Genomic DNA, 22,100 nt, shown 5'->3' with positions numbered 1-22,100 from the left:
TGTTTGTGAATTTTATGACTACTAATAAGAGAGAGAGAGAAAGAGAGAGAGAGAGAGAGAGAGAGAGAGAGAGAGAGAGAGAGAGAGAGAGAGAGAGAGAGATATCATAAGATTATTATGTCATTTGGTTTTAATTACCATTTCAGCCAACTAAGGAAATACTAACCTCTACCCCTCTTCTTAAATACTTGGGGCCTTTGTGCCATGGTTGAGGCTGTTCTACTAGTTCCAAAGATGAAGAGGAAGGTTCAAAGGTACCTGTTGATGAAAGGCGTCTCGTAGAATGTGGATGATAACTATACCTTCGTTAATTTCATAATATTTAAACACATGCACAATTATATACAAATATTGAGACAATGCTGAACTTACCCTGCATTATTGTTTTGGAATATTGCGCACATACAGAATTCACTTACACTTTGCAAATCATTTTTTACGATTGCATAAAAAGATATTGTAAGAAAACGGAAAACGGTAATAGTCGCTTCTTTTTTCTGGAGTTGTACAACTATAGGACAACACAATCGTTACTATGACGACCACTATCGAAGGCTGGACACAGGCGGTTTCAAACTGAAATATGACGGCCAAATATTGATAGTCATTTACTCCTTACGTCAAATCTTTATAATGTCGTAATTTTTCAAGAAGATAAGAATTATATTCACGTAAAATCGCAATTCGAATGCGAAACTAATAAATCCGATCGATTATCGTAAGCTGGCTTCGTTTTACTATATAGTCAATTCTGCGACGCGGAAACCACTGAACACATTGGCTGGAATGTCGAGTCCAGTCTGGGGACCGGTGATAAAGCGTGGAGTAGAGGAGTGACGATAGTGCATGTCCGCTTTCGATGGATTAAGACGGTCGGTAACTGACACCCTCCTCAGGACAGCAACTCTTTTGTTCTCTGGGATTATATATGACCTTTTCTTCTGTTGGCTATGGTTTCTAGAGGTCCCTTCTTTAGATTCGATTTGACATTTTACGTTATTGATTGGCCCTGTTAACGATTTCGTTCACCTTATCCAATAATGAATCACGTTCTTGAGTGCTCTACTTGTTTCGGGGAGCATATTCTTTATTAAAATTTACGCACAAGAATATCACAATGAACGGATTTGGAATTCGTAATTAGGGAATATTATATCTGAAATTTCTTTGATCTATAATGACTAACATAGATATCGTATACTAAAACAGATTAGTAAAAATTGAATTCGATCATTGATTCTCGGTAACCCACTGACATTTAAGATTTCTGCTTCGGAGAAAGGAGGCTGAGACATATTAAAAGGTCCAGGTAATGCGGCATTTCATGTAACTCTACGGAGGACATCTGGAACGGATTTTTCTTGATACAAGGCAAAAAAAAACTAAATGATTTTTTTGTGTAGGTTAAGATGGAAATTTTGATTAGCCGTATTTGAAAGAAAATAATAATAATAATAATAATAATAATAATAATAATAATAATAATAATAATAATAATAATAATAATAATAATAATAATAATAATGATTTTTCAAAATAGATAACGTAAATACTAAAATGAGGACTCTCCCTTTGTGTGTATGTAATGTATATCAATGTAGACGTATGGACTGGATTTATGTAATTTGGGTCATGGTAAGGCGCCAGAACTTCGGAGAATCTTCAGCGTTGATTTGCAATTGAAGCGGAGGTGGGATAGACACGGCCTTTGTAAAATAAATTAAAAACTAAGAGATGTTGTACAGATGGGTAGCTGTGCAGATGTAACGTAGGTTCAAGGTTTAAAGGTTTAAAGTGTGAATGGTAGAGGCAAGGGACAATGACAATGCCCTAAGTAGCAGGAAAATGCCCTAGAGATGATCATGTATACATATGATTAACACCCATGCTTCTCCCCACCAAGCCAGGACCAGGGAGGAGCAGGCAAGGGCTGCTGATGACTCAGCAGGTATACCTACAGGCTCCCTCAAAACACGCATTCTTAGCTTACAAGGATGGTGAGGTTGCAGACACTACAAGAATCTGAAGATCTAAGCCGGGATTCGAACCCCAGTCCGGCAGATCGCTGGGACTTTCTTTAACCGTAGTAAGCTAAAAAGCGATTGCAGCTATGGGTCAAAGAGATGCTCCAAAAATCTTTCAGTAATGGCTACGACACTAAACCCTTACGGAGAAACCTGTACACCAACATTCCCAGTCAGGAAAATATTAATAACAATAACAACCAGATCTATAATTATACTGATAATAATGATAACACGGTTTACCTTACCTGTAACACCAGTAGCTGCTATGAAGTCGATAATTCTCAAAAAAAAAAAAAAAAAAAAAAAAAAAAAAAAAAAAAAAAAAAAATACCCTTTCAGATTTGTGAGGTTTGCACGATTGTTTTTTAGTGGTCGTTTGAAGTGTTGCCTGTTTGCTCTGGGAAAATATTTGTCTTGGACGTTCAAACTTTGTTGTTGTAACGCCTGTTAAATAAAAGGTCAATCAATGGCAGACAGAAATTTTAGAGACATCTTTTGTTAGATATCGAAGACTTTCATTTAAACTCTCCATGCATTTATTATAATTTATTCTAGATTGTTATCTTGTTAATGTATCTGTCCTTAAAAAAGATGAAATTTATATTATAAATGTTAGTAAAAAGAGATACGTCGAAGATTTGTGTAGTACATTTATTTTCCTTGCTACGCTGAAAAACATCATATAATCCGTGAAATAACTACGTTTATCCTTTTTCGGCTACCTACATCATTTGTTTAAACGAAGAAAAATTAATTTTAATCGTCGTTTGACAATGTGTTAATAGGAACCAGCTCAAAAGTCTTGTGTCGTTACATTCGAGTGTTTCTGGCTATTAAATAGATTTATTTAAAACTATAGCAAACTAAATCAGATGCACCCGTTCAGATACTATCGCGAGAGAGTTACTGGGTACTTTTAATGGCCAGATAGTACTGCATTGGAGCCCTCTTTGGTTACGGCTAATTTTTCCTTTCTCTACTTAACATACAAAATTGTCTGGTCTATTCTTAACACGTTCTCCTCCCTCCTCATATACCTGACAAAACTAAGATAGCCGAAAAATTCCTCTTCACTCAAGGATTTAACTACTACTTTGTCATTGTTCAGTGGCTACTTTCCACCTGGTAAGAATAGAAGAGACTTTAGCTATGGTAAGCAGCTCTTATAGGAGAGGGACACTAAATCAAACCATTGTTCTCTAGTTTTGAATAGTGTCATAACTTCTGCACCATGATCTTCCACTGTCTAGGGTTAGAATTCTCTTGCTTGAGAGTATAGTATACTCAGGCACATTATTCTATCTGTCTCCTTATTTCCTTTCCTAACTAGGCTATGTTCCGTGTTGGATCTTTTGAGCTTAGAGCATCTACTTTTACGTTAGGATGCCAGAAACCTCAAATCAATCAATCAATCAATTTTCCAACTAGGCCTGTAGTTTACCTATTGTCTATACGAATAATAATAATAATAATAATAATAATAATAATAATAATAATAATAATAATACATACATACATACATACATACATACATATATCAAGGGACTTCCCCCAATTTTGGGGGGTAGCCGATATCAAACAAATGAAACAAAAGAGGGGACCTCTCCTCTCTACGTTCCTCCCAGCCTGACAAGGGACTCAACCGAGTTCGGCTGACACTGCTAGGGTGCCACAGCCCACCCTCCCCTGTTATCCACCACAGATGAATCTTCATAACGCTGAATCCCCTACTGCTGCTACCTCCGTGGTCATCCAGGGCACCGGAGGAAGCAGCAGGGCCTACCAGAACTGCGTCACAATCGCTCGCCATTCATTTCTATTTCTAGCACGCTCTCTTGCCTCTCTCACATCTATCCTCCTATCACCCAGAGCTTTCTTCACACCATCCATCCACCCAAACCTTGGCCTTCCTCTTGTACTTCTCCCATCAACTCTTGCATTCATCACCTTCTTTAGCAGACAGCCATTTTCCATTCTCTCAACATGGCCAAACCACCTCAACACATTCATATCCACTCTAGCCGCTAACTCATTTCTTACACCCGTTCTCACCCTCACTACTTCGTTTCTAACTCTATCTACTCGAGATACACCAGTCATACTCCTCAGACACTTCATCTCAAACACATTCAATTTCTGTCTCTCCGTCACTTTCATTCCCCACAACTCCGATCCATACATCACAATTGGTACAATTACTTTCTCATACAGAACTCTCTTTACATTCATGCCCAACCCTCTATTTTTTACTATCCTCTTAACTGGCCCCAACACTTTGTATCCTTCATTCCCTCTCTGACTTACATCTGCTTCCACTCCACCATTTGCTGCAACAACAGACCGTAAGTACTTAAACTGATCCACCTCCTCAAGTAACTCTCCATTTAACATGACATTCAACCTCGCACCACCTTCCCTTCCCATACATCTCATAACCTTACTCTTACCCACATTAACTCTCAACTTCCTTCTCTCACACACCCTTCCAAATTCTGTCACTAAGCGGCCAAGCGTCTGCAACCAGTACAGTATCATCCGCAAACAACAACTGATTTACCTCCCATTCATAGTCCTTCTCGTCTACCAGTTTCAATCCTCGTCCAAGCACTCGAGCATTCACCTCTCTCACCACTCCATCAACATACAAGTTAAACAGCCACGGCGACATCACACATATAATAATAACAATGAAAATAATAATAATAATAATAATAATAATAATAATAATAATAATAATAATAATAATAATAATAATAATAATAATAATAATAATAATAATTGTGAAGAATCATCTTTACTCTTTATCTTTATTTTCATCTTATTTTTATTTACTTCCTTCATGATAAAGTTCAGCTATCCTTCTCCGTTTTCTTGTTAGGATGCCAGAGAACTTCAAATCAATTAATCAATCAATCTTCGTTTTCTTGTTGACTCTTGCACGAATTATTTGATTTACCCTCTCCGTTTTCTATTCCATTTGTCAAGATTCTCTGCTTCACGTCACATCAGGTAGAATTCTCCGGTAGTGCTTAGATGTTTGCATGAAATGGTTCTTATAGTGTTTTTTCAAGTAACGTATATCAGGATACATCATTTTTTCTGGTTTTGATTGAAAATTATGCATTATTTTCTATGTGTATTTAATTCAAAACTCTCTAATCAAGATTCTAGTTTGTTGTCTATGAAATTCATTATTCGCCATAAGCTGCATTTGCCAACTTCTCTTTCAGTAATGTATATAACAAACAGTTAGGTATATTCTTATGTATATTCCCCTGGATCTGCAAGATTACTCCTTGTGTTCTAAATAGACACCCTACGAGATTTCTTCTACAGACAAATTATACACATTTTATAACCCCCATATGGCACCTTAGGCCGGATAGGCCTAGGAGAGCACATGAGTCTATTCTCTATTCCTCTGTTTGGAAAGTGAAGTGGAAGTATTCCACCCTGCAAGTAACCCACCAACAATGAATGGAACAAGCGAAACGCTGCACGAGGTCACACTAAAGAGATCCCACTTGACCCGTGCTCTGTGAATATCTTTCCCAGCCCCTATCTGGTGGGTTTAGAAGAGGAAGAAACTCACCTGGAAGCAGCAAAAACCATGCAGTACCAAGTCTCACTTTATCTTGTTTTTGCATTTACTATAGCAATAATGAGGACAGGCCCAGGGAACTATCATCTACCTCAAGAAGCACCCATTTTGAAGCACAAGTAGACCTTTGTTCAAAGGTTCCAGTTGCATACTATGTTATTGACTAAACCCCTTTCACTCGGCATTATCAATACTATTTGTCGATTCTCTTTGTGTGTGTGTGTGCTTTTTTTGTTTTTTTGACAAATCACTTTATTCATTATTAAATTTTGCATCACGTGTTAGGATGACCATATGAAGATAACAGTAACTTTTGTAATAAAGGGGTATATTAGATGAAGGGAATCTGATTTTGGTTTAATCCAGTCATATTTATTAAAAGGTTATTTATGCACAGATGGATCGTTACATGCTTAGGTAAACAACTAAGTTATTCAAAGATTGTAAGTCAAAGAAACAGAGTTGGGTATGGTTTGTCAAGATATACAGGTACATCAAGGTGAGCTCTTCCCGAAGGGGTTGAAGTGAACAATCCTCATTCTAAATTTAAGCCAGCAGGCAGATCTTAAAAAAAAAAAAAAAAAAAAAAAAAAAAAAAAAAAAAAAAAAAAAAAAAAAATTGCTGCTGCTCTACTTCCCGTTCTTTACGATATTGTCCACAAATCAATCAATTTATCCAGCAATCTCATTTGAGGTGTACTATACGGTGCTAGTGTGGCCGCTTGCCTGAACACCGAGGTGGTACTTGTACTTACAAATCCTGTATATATCTGTCATTAATTATTTGAACATAAAGTCCATGTGTAAGGTTCACGAACTATAACATCCTATACATTTTCCCCGATTCCGTGAGGAGTGATGGCACTCCAGTCCCTTATGAGGGATCTTAGACGTCTGTTATAGGAAGGTTCTCCGAGAAAACTAAATTTCCTATACTTCTATTTTTTCACTATGTGATAAGGGTAATTCCATGACTTGGGCATCTGTACCATTCATCATCAGTTTAAGATATTAAATCTATAAGACTTTACAAATATTGCTTTAAGCACATCATGAAGGTCCTGTTAAGTTTTCAGATGTTGCACTGTATATCCACGTGGGCAATATCCTACATGGGATTATTACTTTTCTTAAAGGAAACCATTCTAGTATGGAAAGGCTGATCTGCCCTGGCAACAAGAAACCATACCAGACCCAGAAGGATGGGGAAACATGTGGTCTTCATTGTGGTCCCCATGGTGCACGTATACATTGAATTACTAATAGTTATTGTGGAATTATTAGTAAAATGTGAAATAATAGCCTAATGATATATTGTGCTTTCTATTATCTTTTACCTTATGAAAGATGAAGTTATAAACAAATGGCTACCCTATCCACTTTATATATAGGTCAGTAAATTAATGATAATTTCATTTCTATCCGAATATACGAACCATATATTTTTGCTACTTGTTATCTTATGTTTCATCCATATCTCACCATGAATATTGAGTTTTTCTACCCCTCATTTGAAAACAATTTTGGGGGATCCCAGTGGAAAACCAGGGTTTTTGGGTGAGGAAACATAAAAAAATCAGCAATTTGTAGCAATAGTAATGGTCAGAAATGCATAATAGATACAAGATAACCAGTCGGCAAAAATATATGGTCCATGCAAGTGGCATGAAATTAAAGTATAATTCATATAATATCTCATTGCCTCTCTGTTGTGGCAAGGGGTACATGGATGTGCTGCTAATGCCATCTTCATGGGTCACTATTAAATTATTATAATTGCCTATGATTTATACAGCATCCCTGAAATGGTGTTTGGTCCACCAAACCTCGCTTCTCTTGCAAATATACTTTCTCGCCTTGCTCCTCTGTTCCAGCAAGTTGTATATGTGTGATGCACATGCCAACCATGTAGGTCATTATTTCGGTGATATTGTTGACTTTCAGGTGAGCAACAGGAAGTATGTAATAAACAAAGTTTATTTAAACGTAGTTACCAAAATAGATGAAATTATACTAAAATTCGAAATAGATGCAATTACCCTCTGGTAGCCTTCTTCTTGTGAAAGTAATTATGCTGGAACTGAAGCACAGGGGTGAAAAGGGGCTATTGTAAAATAACATCTTAGATCTTATGCATAAATAAATGGAAGCTCTTTATTGGTTATATAATCCAGGTAATGACTACGACATAGGAAAATCATAACAGCTACTAAAAGTGAATGCAATAAAAGCCACGTGCATTAACCCAATATAGGTCTCCCTTAAGTAATCAATAGACTTAGACATTGAAATAGTGCTAATATTTTAGCCAAATGATGCATAAGTTATTATCCCCCAGCCTCCATTGGTCATATGAAGGAAAATGCCAAAAAAGTCAGCCCCCGTCCATTTATGGCTAATTTAAGTTTCTCTAGAAATTAAAGTATAATATATTAACTTATAGTTCTTTATTTGTGACCCCTTTCGTACAAGTTTACATTGAGTTACTAGAGGTTGTAGAATAAGTGTTAGTAATTTTTTTTATGTTAAACTAGCCTATTCAAAACAATTTAAATCTTAGCATAAACTAATACAAGTGTACCCTTTAGACCTTGGATAATATTTTAGACCTCTTCTTAACCGAAATATGGTACTCCATATTGGAGACAGAAAAATCTTAATTTTTGGTGTTAAAGTTGGAGGAAAGGCTAACTGCAATTTCTGTAATATTCCTTAGTTCTTAAACAGTAGGTGGATACATTGTGAAAGCAATTGATTCTTAGTGGATTCCTTCCATAATTGTTCCTTCGACGAGTGGTTCGTATACCTTTCTAAACTTATATCCAGTAACACAATATTTCACTTAGGACAACAATCTTGTGCCAAACAGCATGCAGTCCTTTGGATAGGCTCAGTGTTGTCCAAACTGGGGTCAGTGTACCCTTTTGGGGTTCGCAACAAAGATCATCGAGGTACGTGAGCATACAAGAAACACACACAAACACTATGGTTTAAAACCAGTCAAGATTAGCTGGTTATTAATAAGTTAAAAAATAAAATTGCAACCGTTTACTAGGCCTTACTAACCGGTTAATCCTTGATGGTTCATGTCAGACCACATCAAGTTGATTAGCGCAAATGTTTTAGCACTTAATCGTAAGTTATGCGCTTCATGTTCAAATGTTTTTTACTAATATTGATAATTATAAAAGTATATGAAAGTGATTATTAACTATTTGCCACATATCTTAAAAACACTACCTGGCTTGTACAATTGGCATATCTTACTAGACATATTAAGCAAACTTATTTAGTTAAATTTGTCTCTGCAAGGTAAGGGTACAAATATTTTCAACCTGTATGGTAAAGGCGAAAATAGAACAGTAAGAAAATAGAACAGTTAAAGCAAACATGCTCAAAGGGGTGGGGGGAGTTAGCGTGCTTTCTTCTGACAGAGGCCTACTTTTTCCATTGCAGTTATGAGAAACACACTGGAAACCAAAGCCATTGTGAAACATTCAACCAGCCTTATCATTGTTTTTGTCTTACTTTCCTGACATGCAAAAGCGATCAGCAAAGTTAGACTGGATTAGAAATGTATTCCTCTTTCCTCAACATGAAAACTTCCTATTTTTTTTTTTTTTTTTTTTAAGGAAAAAGAAAACTGATACAAGTGCGTGTGAACCATGACCTGGAACTGTTAATTGAAAGTTTAAAAGCCACTCAGTCCTGGAGCTATGTAAGGAACGATTACCCTGGCTTAGGAAAGAAGGCTTTAGATCATTTTTTTCCATAGTGAGGCATTTTTCTCTACTTCGAGTGTCACACAATCGAAACAGAGAAACCTGGAATAAAACCTAATCACTTCAGCAACCTCAATATTGCCAAGGATGAAAAAAATCATCAGTGAACATCAACCTCATACCTCATATAAAGTTGTGCAAGTAATATGCAAGCATTTTATCATTAGATCTTTTTTATTTGTGTAATAAATTCGAAATTATTGACCAACACCCCTATAATGCAGTTTTTTCATAATTGATATATTATTTGCATTATCCTAAGTAAAACAGAGTCTGTTCAGACATGGTGGGCGGTGAGGGGGATACATAACAGTAAGAGAAGGTAATAAAAAGTACAGTACAATGGGTGAAAATGTTTGGAAAACACTGGCACTATACTGTTGTACTCATGCCTAACCTAGCTGTTACACTGTACAGTTACCCTAGCTTCACATGCAATAAATAAGTGAAATTTAACTCCATAATTGACATTTTCATAAACTTATGTAAGAATATCTCACATCTTGACCCACGGTCAATGGTTCAACCTTAACCAAATGCATGCTCAACATTGTGCCGCTTGTATAACACCATAACAATACCTGGTCATTTGCTGCAACATCAAGGTAGAAACACAAAAGAACGACCATTAAGTGTTATGACACCTCGTACATTATAAACTAAAATAAGTGCATACCTTTTACAAAGGAGAAATCTGGCATTTCAAATTAAATCAAGGGGTGCAACATTCCTTTTTCCTTTATAGTGACCGTACACATTTCGAACAGTGTGATTTGAGCTTACAAAACTAGGCACTCCAGATGTATATATGAACATACGTAAGCAGACTCAATCATAGACAACGTGATCTTTGAGTGTTTAACTTAGCATCTTGATAAGAGAAATATATATATATATATATATATATATATATATATATATATATATATATATATATATATATATATATATATATATATATATATATATATATATATATTTTTTCAATTTACCAATCATCAAGGGTGCAGTATTGCCATAAATGGAAATTAAGTATTTCCGTCACTAGCAATGTTAGCATACCCTATTGGTATACTGTATAAGAGCTTTGAAATGTCTTCTACATAATAATAGTGACATTTATAAGACAGAAACGGACAGCATATTTACTTGTATTGTACAAACTCGTAGGTCCTCATTGTGGCCCACATGGTGCACTTTTACATTGAATTATTTATGTCTATAGTGGAAATATTTGTAAACTGTTTTGACATTATAGCCTTGTGATATACATTACATTTTCCATTGTCAACTGGGAGTTGAGTTTATAAAACAGATTCCAAATATAGTTATTCCTTATGTGACTATAAGGGAATTATTACATTTATAAGAAAACATTTAAATACAAAATATGATAGTGATGACTATAATTAATGTTTTGTTGTATTCTTAGTTTCCAACAATGAGCTTCTATTCCATTGGGGATGATAACCCAAGTGGGTGGTCCCCTAGGAATGTTATCAGAGGAAAATTGCAATTTATGATGACTTCTTCAAGGACATCTATAATGAAACCCTCGACCGGGATTCTAAATGTAAATGAAAAGAAGCTTGGGAGAATATTTTCTACCAGACGAAACTGTATGTAAGACAGGAAAGCAGGAAAGTAGGAGTAAAGGACTCGGATATGTTTACTTGTGAAAAATATAAGAGTGTCCCCAAATTTGTCATTTGTTTCGACACAAATACAAACCTTTCTTCCTTTACATAGTAGACTCGTCCTTAGGTTGGAGGATCCTTGTTCCAACTGGCTGGATGTGGGCAAGACCTTTTCCACCAACGTTACTGAAATTGGGGTGTTTATTGGCCTCCTTATTTACAAGGGCATCATACACATAACTAATATAAAGGATTACTGGTGACAATGGACGAGGATGCAAGAGGTGGTGGGTGTAATGTCGTCTAAAAGGTTCCGGCTGATGAGGTCCCTTATACATTTCAGACAGATTCTTCAAGATTCGGCTACTCTTCAATGCTGTCACCTGAGCATTCCCAAACGTAGCCGAAACATCAGCGCAACTGGCAGATCAGGTCATAGTCGCCAACAAGGGTACCGAGGCCGGAGCCTTATTGCGGTACATGCACCTTCTGCCTAGTGTTTCTCTGTTTATCGTACACCAGGAACTGTTTCATTCCAGTCTAGATAGTAAAGCCAGTATATATGCTAGTCCCTCATCCTCCTAAACCAAGTGAAGCAGTAGTCCCAAGTAGGCTACCTAATCTTTCCTCTTTGGCCAGTCATGAATGAGGTCCTGATATTTCTATTTGTGATATCCCATTTATTTTTTCCCCATTTTACCAGTAAATTTTGACTTCTTTTTGTGTGTGTATTTATGTGTTTGTGGTACTTTAGTACAATTATTTTGGTGGTTTTACACTCTACTTGTATATTTTGATATCATTTTCTGTTTGAATCGCTGTAGTACAATCATTTAGATGTTTTTTTTTTTTTTTTTTTTCATTGTACATGTATATTTCTATAACAATTTTGCATGCGTGGTACTTTAGATGTCATTTTCATTTTCTATTACTGTTCTTGTGTATTTTGAAAATTTGTTACCTGGTAAATGTAACCTGTAGGCTAATTGTTATGTAAATTTATTTTATTTTACTTTGCAACGTCTGTGTGCACTTCTTAATAAAACTGACAGGAGTAAAAATTCCTTAGAAAGACCTCAAAATTGACATAATAAGAGGGGTTTTCAGCATGCCTATTACTTTTATGTGCCTGCTAATTAACTAAATGTAAGTTTTATAAATTGAAATAAAAATTTTTGCTTCTAAAAACAGATAATTCCCTATCTCCTAATACATTATTATTATTATTATTACTATCCAAGCTACAACCCTAGTTGGAAAAGCAAGATGCTATAAGCCCAGGGGCTTCATCAGGGAAAAATAGCCCAGTGAGGAAAGGAAATAAGGAAATAAATAAATGAAGAGAACAAATTAACAATAAATCATTCTAAAATAAGTAACAACGTCAAAACAGACATGTCATATATAAACTATTAACAACATCAAAAACAGATATTTCATAAATAAACTATAAAAAGACTCATGTCCGCCTGGTCAACAAAAAAGCATTTGCTCCAACTTTGAACTTTTGAAGTTCTACTGATTCAACCACCAGATTAGGAAGATCATTCCACAACTTGGTAACAGCTGGAATAAACCTTCTAGAGTACTGTGTAGTATTGAGCCTTGTGATGGAGAAGGCCTGGCTATTAGAATTAACTGCCTGTCTAGTATTACGAACAGGATAGAATTGTCCAGGGAGATCTGAATGTAAAGGATGGTCAGAGTTATGAAAAATCTTATGCAACATGCATAATGAACTAATTGAACGACGGTGCCAGAGATTAATATCTAGATCAGGAATAAGAAATTTAATAGACCGTAAGTTTCTGTCCAACAAATTAAGATGAGAATCAGCAGCTGAAGACCAGACAGGAGAACATTACTCAAAACAAGGTAGAATAAAAGAATTAAAACACTTCAGAATAGATTGATGACCGAAAATCTTGAAAGACTTTCTCAATAAACCTATTTTTGTGCAATTGAAGAAGACACAGACCTTTATTTGTTTCTCGAAAGTAAATTTACTGTCGAGAATCACACCTAAAATTTTGAAAGAGTCATACATATTTAAAGAAACATTATCAATACTGAGATCTGGATGTTGAGGAGCCACTGTCCTTGAAACCTACAATCATAGATCTACATTCAGGGGATGAAATTGATGGAAAGAGAGTAGCATCATCTGCATATGCAACAAGCTTGTTTTCTAGGCCAAACCACATGTCATGTGTATATAGTATGAAAAATAATGGGCCACGAACACTACCCTGTGGAACACCGGATATCACATTCCTATAATCACTATGGTGCCCATCAACAACAACTCTTTGAGATCTACTACTTAAAAAAACAATAATAATGCTAAGAAACGACCCACCCACTCCCAACTGTTTCATTTTGAAAACAAGGGCCTTATGATTAACACGGTCAAAGGCAGCACTAAAATCAAGGCCAATCATACGAACTTCCCGACCATAATCAAGGGATTTCTGTACAGCATTGGAGATTGTGAGAAAGGCATCACATGCTCCAAGACCTTTACGAAAACCAAATTGCAAACTAGGGAGTAGATGATTACCTTCAGCAAACCTATTAAGACGTTTTGCCAGAAGACGTTCAAAAACTTTAGATAATATGGTAGTTAAAGAAATTGGGCAGTAATCAGTGGGACTTGAGCTACCACAAACACATTTACATAGAGGAGTATCATTACCAATTCTCCAGCTAGTGCTAAAAGCTCCTCTTCTTGCTAACTTGCACAAAATAACAGATAACTTTGGAGCTAAGAAATCTGCTGTCTTTATAAAAAACAAAGGAAAAATACCATTTGGGTCTACACCTCCATAAGCATCAAGGTCCACCAACAGAACTTTAATATCACGAGATCAAAAAGCTAAACTATTTAGTTTAGCCTCAGGAAAACATGAATGAGAAGTTCAAGTTTTTCATTACTCTGTTTACTGTCAAAAACATCAGCCAAAAGGGTTGCCTTTTCCTTTGGACAGTGAGTGACTGAGCCATCTGGTTTAAGTAAAGGAGGAACTGTTGCATCTACACCAAAGAGTGCAGATTGAAGGGTAGACCACCATTTATGTTCCTGAGTTGTACCAGAAAGTGTTTTTTTTTATGGTTAAATTGTACTCCTTTTCAGTTGAGGCATAAACTCTCTGAGCAAAAGCTCGAAGCTGAGTATAGTTGTTCCAGGTCAAATCTGATCTGTTACCCTTCCAAAGATGATAGGCCTCCTGTTTCTCCAAATAAGCACGGCTACAATCATTGAACCACGGTTTGTCCTTCACTCGGTACCTTATTACACGAGAAGGGATATGCCTATCAATTATGTTGACTAGATTCTCATTCAAAGGGAGAAGAGGATCTACACTATTATATAATTGTGACCAATTCAAGCACAAAAGATCATGTAAAATCCCATTCCAGTATGCTTGGGATTTCATATAAATTTTACAAGAATATGATATATCAGGGACAGGCTGCTCAGTCTTCACTAATAATGAAATCAAGGCATGATCAGATGTCCCGACTGGAGAACCAACCTTACTAGTTATAACGCCAGGGGAGTCAGTGTATACGAGGTCCAAGCAATTACCAGACCTGTGAGTAGCTTCATTTATGATTTGCTCACAGCCTGATTCAGAGGCAAAGTCTAAAGCTCTTAAGCCATGGCGATCGGTAGGAGAGATAGAACTTAACCGCTCCCTATGGTGAGCATTAAAATCACCAACAAAGACAAAAGAAGCCTTTCTATCATCTTCTTGTATCTTAGCCATAATGGCAAGAAGAAAATCGAAGATAGAATCATCTATGTCAGGATTCCGGTAGATCGAACACAAATAAAAGTTGTTATGCCTGCCACAAACTTTTACAGTGAACCCTCGCTACTTCGCGGTTCGACAATCGCGGATTCACCACTTCGCGGGGTTATCCCATAACCCATATATATACTATATACATATCACGGATTTTCCGGAAAATTCGAAAATACCGCGAAATCTGAAGACAACCAAATACGATATTTTGTTACCTGTAATTCCATTAAATTAGTAATATCTGCTCTTACTGATTGTTCATTGCATTACATATGATATATAATTCAGCACAGAAAGAAATAAAACACGAAAAGAGAATGTGATCATACGATAATTCAGTACGTAGTAAAATTAAATCGAACATGAAACGCAAATCAGATGCAGTCCTACCATATTAGAATGGTGTGTACTGTAATGGATGTGCTTCTTTTCCATGAATCTTTTGTATGTATACGTACGTAGTACAGTACTGCATCCAATAATATTCTTTGTTGCAAAAATCACATTTCGAATACTGTAAGCGTACGAGAGAGAGAGAGAGAGAGAGAGAGAGAGAGAGAGAGAGAGAGAGAGAGAGAGAGAGAGAGAGAGAGGCGTAAAATAGCGTACGTAAATTTTTATTATTATTGTTATTATTATTATTATTGTTGTTGTTGTTAATAAAATTATTATTATTATTATTATTAATCATTATTATTATTATTATTACTGTACAGTATTATTATCATTATTTATTATTATTACGGTATTGTACTTAATCTACGTACGTTCAGTGTGCGCGGGACATCTTCTATGAGTAACCAACGCACCATAGTACTGTAAGACGGGTTGTGATTGGTTCAAGCGCTGATAGATGACGAATCAAAACTCAAGTTTTGTTATCTAGCCTGTGATTGGTGTTTTGCCCGCATCTTCTACCCGCAGCATCAAAGTTCTCGCGGGGCTGGATCGTTCACTTTCTCTTTCCGCGTATTGCTGAGTAGACGTTCTTAAGTTTGTGAAGTTTAATCTGTGCTGTGTGCGACTGTTTTAAGTTGAACTTTTTGTTGAACTTTCTGTTACAATGCCTCCCAAGCGTTCTGCTTCTAGTAAGGCTGGTAGTGAGCCTAAACGCCACCGAAGGATGATGACGATAGCTGAGAAGGTTACGCTTCTCGACATGTTAAAAGATGGTAGAAGTTACGCGGCCGCCGGCCGCCATTTTGGCATCAACGAATCCACCGTTCGCTACATCAAGAAGGACGAGGCGAACATTAGAAAGACTGCTGCAATCACCTTTAGCAGATCAGCGAAGCGAGTCGTTACAACGCGTAATAAAACGATCGTACGCATGGAAGGTGCTTTAGCTGTGTGGATTGCCGACTGTCGGAAGAAGAACATAGCGTTGGATACGAACACCATCCGAACAAAGGCTTTGAGCTTGTATGAGAATTTTGCGGCAAAGGAACCTCATGACGACGATGGCGACCATGCTGAAGAAGATGATGATGTAGATGAACCTCAACCAGGGACCTCCACTGATTCCCAGCGTCAGAAACAACGTTTTTCCGCCAGCAAAGGATGGTTCGCAAAGTTTCAGAAACGCTTCGCCCTGAAAAGCGTTTCCCTGCATGGGGAGTCTGCTTCCGCTGACACTGCCGCTGCTGAAACTTACGTGAACCAGACTTTCAAGAACATTATCGCTGAAGGTGGATACAAGCCGGAACAAGTGTTTAATATGGATGAAACCGGCTTGTTTTGGAAGAGAATGCCGTCGCGAACTTTCCTGTTCAAAGAGGAAGCCAAAGCCTCTGGCTTTAAGGCATTCAAGGATCGCGTTACCCTCGTGATGTGTGGCAATGCTGCTGGATTTTTGTTAAAGCCAGGGCTTACAGTATTTATAAGTCGAAAAATCCTCGCGCTTTGAAAAATAAAAATAAGAATCTCCTTCCCGTGTACTGGATGCATAATAAAAAAGCATGGATTACGAAGATGCTGACCTCCAACTGGTTCCACCAGTGTTTCATCCCGCAAGTCCATGAATATCTCTTGGAGAAGGGCTTGCCATTCAAGATCCTTCTCCTTATGGATAACGCTGGTGGACACGCAACTGACCTGTCGCGTGAGGGCGTTCAGGTTGAGTTCCTGCCACCCAACACCACGTCATTAATTCAACCGATGGACCAGGGGGTTATCAGGGCGTTCAAGGCCCTCTACACGAAGAATACCTTGGCGGACCTCGTTGCGTGTGTGGATGCTGCCCAAGATGACGAGGATGAAGATTTCAACTTGAAGGCGTACTGGCGGCAGTACACCATAGCCACGTGCCTGCAGAATATTCAAAAGGCACTTCAAGAGATGAAACCTGCAACCGTGAATGCGAGCTGGAAGAAGTTGTGGCCCGAGATTGTTTACGACGACAAGGGATTTACTCCGTCGGAAATCCAACACTCTGCAATACGGAAATCTGTGCAGTTGGCTGCCATAATTGGAGGTGACGGGTTTGGCGACATGACGACTGAAGACGTCGACGAGTTGTTGGACTGCCATTCCCAGCCCCTAACTGACGCAGACCTCGAAGACCTGACGAAATCGGCAAGTGAGGAAGAGAGTGAGGGTGCCCAGGAAGAGACCCAAGAAAATGTCGAAGAAACGGGCTTAACATTAGAACGGCTTGCCAAGTTCTGCAACCATATGAAGGAGGCGAAAGAAATGTTACAAGAGTGGGACGAGGATATGGTTCGCTCGATTCAATTCTCAAATAAGGTCGATGACATCATGACTCCCTACAAGATGCTCTTAGATCGAAAAAAGAAGCAGCGGCAACAACTTCCGATCACAATGTTCTTCCAGCCTCGCAAAAAAAGAGCCAGTTCCTCCTGCTAGTACGCCTTCGGAAGAAATTGAAGAAGTTGAAGAGGTGTCCCAGGAAAAGGCACCTCCGTCTGAAGAGACGTAAAATACTATCATTGACTGCACAGTAGAACACATCATCAGCTTCATCATCATCATTTCTACTGTGCAGCAAATTCATCGCCATCGTCATTCAAGTTTTTCTTGAACTTCTTTCGTGGTGAGTACAGTAACAATCTTTATTTTTTACTTTAACCTGTTTTATAGTTTAGTAATGTACGTACTGTATGCATTAAGTTAAAGGGAAGGTTTTAAAAGTCTACATGTTGTAACCTATCATATTTTTTTTGTTTAAAATTTACATTCGTACGTAAAACAATCTCTCTCTCTCTCTCTCTCTCTCTCTCTCTCTCTCTCTCTCTCTCTCTCTCTCTCTCTCTCTCTCTCTCTCAAATTGTTTTCCTGCTTTGCTACGTACAAGTACTGTATAATTTATATTTGTAAGGTAACATATTTTGTAAATGCTTTTACTGTAAATACTGTATGTACTGTATCATTATTTATCACTATCATCATGCGCGTTAAATGCCTTGTTTGTTCTGAGCGTGGTTGTTTACTGAGCGTATACGCCGTCGTTTCAGGCGGCGTCATAAAGAAAAAGATTTCATTTGGAAGTCCTAAGAAAAATACGTAAACTAAAACATTGGTAATAAAAAAATTAACATACAGTACTGTATAATCAATATAATCGATGCAAAAACTAACCTATACATATATGTGTACACTAAATGAGTTTGTTTCTTCATTATGATCAGAGATGAACGTAAACAAAACATTGGTTGCCATTTTTTATCGTGCTTTTTAGGTGTTTAGGAAACACATGATATAAAATTGCCTTTAATATTTGTGCCTGTTTTAGTTTAGGGTGCTGTAGTACATGCATTAAGTGTTCTGTACATTAAAGGGTGGTTTGTTAACAGTACTACGTACAAGGGAAGGTTTTAAAAGTCCGAATATACATGTTAAATAAATAGGTAAATATGCTGTCACTACTTCGCGGATTTTCACCTATCGCGCCCGCGTCTGGAACCTATCTACCGCGATAAACGAGGGTTCACTGTATTACCTGAATCTCATGACATCCACATTGATAGCAGGACTTATGAGAAGCAGGGTACTCGGTCCTAATATACACCGCCATTCCCCTGGCCATAGGGATGGAATCACGTTTCAACATTATTGGCTTCTTAAAACCAGTTATAAGGAGGTCAGATGAGTGCCTCATATTAGAACCCAAAGTTTCTGAGCACAAAAGAATATCATACTGTCTGGACGCAACTGTAAGGTCTTGGATATTTGCATGAAGACCACGAATATTGCAATACAGAAGACGACATTGACGAAATCTAGGACGTACTGATCCCGGATTTCGCTCAATGTCTCCAAACAGCATAAGAATTAATAGAAATAAAAAAGAGACATCATACTTAAAAACTAGATTTACAAGAATTATAACAAAAACAATACGTGAAGAATTATCAACAAAGTGATTGATGATACCCATAGACTATAGTAAAAAGTCGGAAAAACCGGTCAACATGGAGGAGCCGATACACCATGCAAGGCTAAATACCCTCCAGGATAGCCACTTCAACTGAAGGGAGGACAGTAAGGATGGTTTTGAGAAGAAAAATAATCAGAAAAAGAAAAAGACAGCCTCTTGATAAACCACCAGGCATCCATGGCCCTTCTATTAAGCCTGCCCAACACACCATTTCAAAAAAACAAGAGGAAGAAAAAAAAGAAAAAAAAAGAAAAAAAATAAGAGAGATTAGTGTGCCTGAGTGTACCCTCAAGCAAGAGAACTCCAACCCAAGACAGTGGAAGACCATGGTACAGAGGCTATGGCACTACCCAAGATTAGAGAACAGTGGTTTAATTTTGGAGTGTCCTTCTCCTAGAAGAGCTGCTTACCACAGCTAAAGAGTCTCTTCTACCCTCACCAAGAGGAAAGTACACTGAACAAATTGCAGTACAGTAATTAACCCCTTGGGTGAAGAAGTGTTAAGTATCTCATTGTTGTCAGGTGTATGAGGAAAGACACGAATATGTAAAGAATAGGCCAAACTATTCTGTGTAAGTGTAGGCAAAGAAAAAATAAGCCATGACCAGAGAGAGGGATCCAATGCATTACTGTCTGGCCAGTCAAAGGATCCAATACCTCTCTAGTGGTAGTATCTCAACGGACGGATGTTCTACATCAATGGTTAAAAATGAAAATTTTTTTTCCTTTGGACGATTCTAATCAATATGCTGTTCACAGTTTTCCTTTTTTATTACATTCCTTATTCATTAATGGTACTATAGAAAAGCCTGTGACACCAATATCCTGAAAATTGCAGTGATGAAAACAATGCCATAGAAATCCCCTTTCTTTATCTATTGTAGTCATAACAGATCTATAAATGGATATCTATAAACTTATAGTCCAATATACATACATATATATATATATATATATATATATATATATATATATATATATATATATATATTTTTTTTTTTTTTTTTGGGGGGGTGGCTCAAGCCATGACGTCCTGATGGAAGGTTCCTTCAGTAGCTTCCTAGGGTATATTTAGCTACAGTGGATATTCCCAGAGAATTAAACTAAAGGTTATCACAGAATTCTAACTTCTGGTGCGAGTACCCTAAAGGTTTCCCTCTAGGATATCGTATATCAACAGGGGACGCATTTATTAACACGCCACATAGCTATCTGCACCCCATATAGAGTTAACACTTCGATAGGGAAAGGTGGCTGAGTAACTGAGTGGCCGTTCCCAAGTTACTCTCATCCGTGGCTACTTTTGGTACTCGAGACGTAAACAAACGGGCGCCATTGCTAAATGACGTCACGTCCGTCCTCATCCTTTCGCCTGTAGCTTCTACGCTAAGTCGGATTTTTCCCAAGTGACTCTTTTATCTGCTTACATCGCCGTAATGTCGCAGCCTTCAGCCTCGCCTAGTATTGTTTTAATAAGTTCTGGCCGTAAAGTAACTTCTAATTTTCTTAAAATATAGTGTTTTGTGGCCGAGCTATGCGATACCGGACGCGCCATGACGGCGTCGCTCTTCATGTTGCATGCCTTATTTAGTTAGCCAGAACAGCCTTCTCAAGTCCTTTAACTAATAAATATTATTAGTTATTTAGTCTTCATAGCTAGGAAATTATTATATCGTGTTTTATCGCTCATCAGTTTACGGTCGCTGTTCGACCCCATACTAGATCACTAGCTTAGCCCCTAGGCTTGACAGCCTACTGTAGTGCTCTTTTTCATGAATGATATATATTAGTGTTCCTAAGTTAAGTTATGAAGATTTTGGCATTATTAAACATACTAGTTACTGTGATGTAAGTGTTTTTGCCTTCAGGGACCATACAAGGGACTGAGTTGGTTGTGTACCAACCCCCTCCTAACCTAATGTAGGAACCCTTGTATGCTCAGTATTCCCCCTGCCTGCGGGTATTCCCTCTGGGTAGACTTGCCTTCCCTTCTATGTAGGGAGATCTTGTCTACACCCAGAGTATTTATCGCTTCTCTGCCTACCCTAAGGGAATGACCTCCCCTTAGGGTCGTGCCTGAGACCTTAGGAAGGGCCCTGCCCTTCCTCCAGTTGCACTTGGTTGGGTTACCCTTCCTCCCTGCAACTAGCGATGTGTCTTTCAGACTTTCCTAGCCTAGGAGTTGGTCCTCCTAATCTAGGTTAAGCTCTGGGGGTTGACTCTGTCTTATTATAGTTTGGGACAGTACATTAGTACTGTACTTGATCTGGGCTACCTATCCTAAGTTAGGGAGCGTTCTCCCTTGCCTTGGTGGCCGCTCTCATACAGAGTCTACCCATTTAGAAAGACCACTACTTTTCCCTCCTCCACTCTATCCCTTTGGTGTAGGCCTGCCTACACACCCCTGTCCTTGGTTCTACAACTCCTCCCTTTGGTGGAGTGGTAGGGCTAGCCTTGTTCTCCTGCTGAGCTGGCCGCTCTGGTACACATACCCTTCATAGCGTTCTATAAGGGTGGTTGCCGGCGGGGGTCATGCTGGCGGGGATTCCCCCTCCTTGAGTGCCTTCTATCCCTACCTTGGGTTACTTCAGGTTCCCGGCCGTCTGCCGGCCCACTGCCGCCGGATGTTAGTAGTATCTACTCCTATCATGAGTGCACTCTCTCCGGGGGGATGCCGGAGGGGTATAGGATATTACCCCTCCCATCCCTCCTTACCTTTTTCTCTCTCTATCTCGGTGCCGGTCCCTTGCCGTCTCTACTGCCGGCAATAACCGCCACTACCTCAGGTGACCTCTGTTCATAAGATGCCTTCCCCCTCTAAGACGTCAGCCTAGCGAGTGCCGGAGGC

At 38.1% G+C, this 22,100-nt stretch overlaps 1 protein-coding gene across 1 annotated transcript in view; it reads right to left on the bottom strand.

Moving 5' to 3' along the window:
• LOC137640622 (uncharacterized) overlaps nt 1–940 on the bottom strand; it is a 12,681-nt gene extending 11,741 nt beyond the window's left edge. Inside the window, exons 1-2 of the mRNA XM_068373125.1 lie at nt 373–940; nt 167–258 (exon numbers count right to left, since the gene is read on the bottom strand). Coding sequence (XP_068229226.1) covers nt 167–258; nt 373–379 — 99 coding nt within the window. The 5' untranslated portion in view covers nt 380–940. The remainder of the gene's footprint in view (nt 1–166; nt 259–372) is intronic.
• Between the last annotated feature and the right edge of the window lie 21,160 nt (nt 941–22,100).

The sequence above is a fragment of the Palaemon carinicauda genome, chromosome 5 (assembly GCF_036898095.1).
Source record: "Palaemon carinicauda isolate YSFRI2023 chromosome 5, ASM3689809v2, whole genome shotgun sequence".
Taxonomy (NCBI): Eukaryota; Metazoa; Arthropoda; class Malacostraca; order Decapoda; family Palaemonidae; genus Palaemon; species Palaemon carinicauda.
The sequence above is the reverse complement of the archived record's forward strand: the minus strand, read 5'-3'. Positions and strand labels throughout refer to the sequence as shown.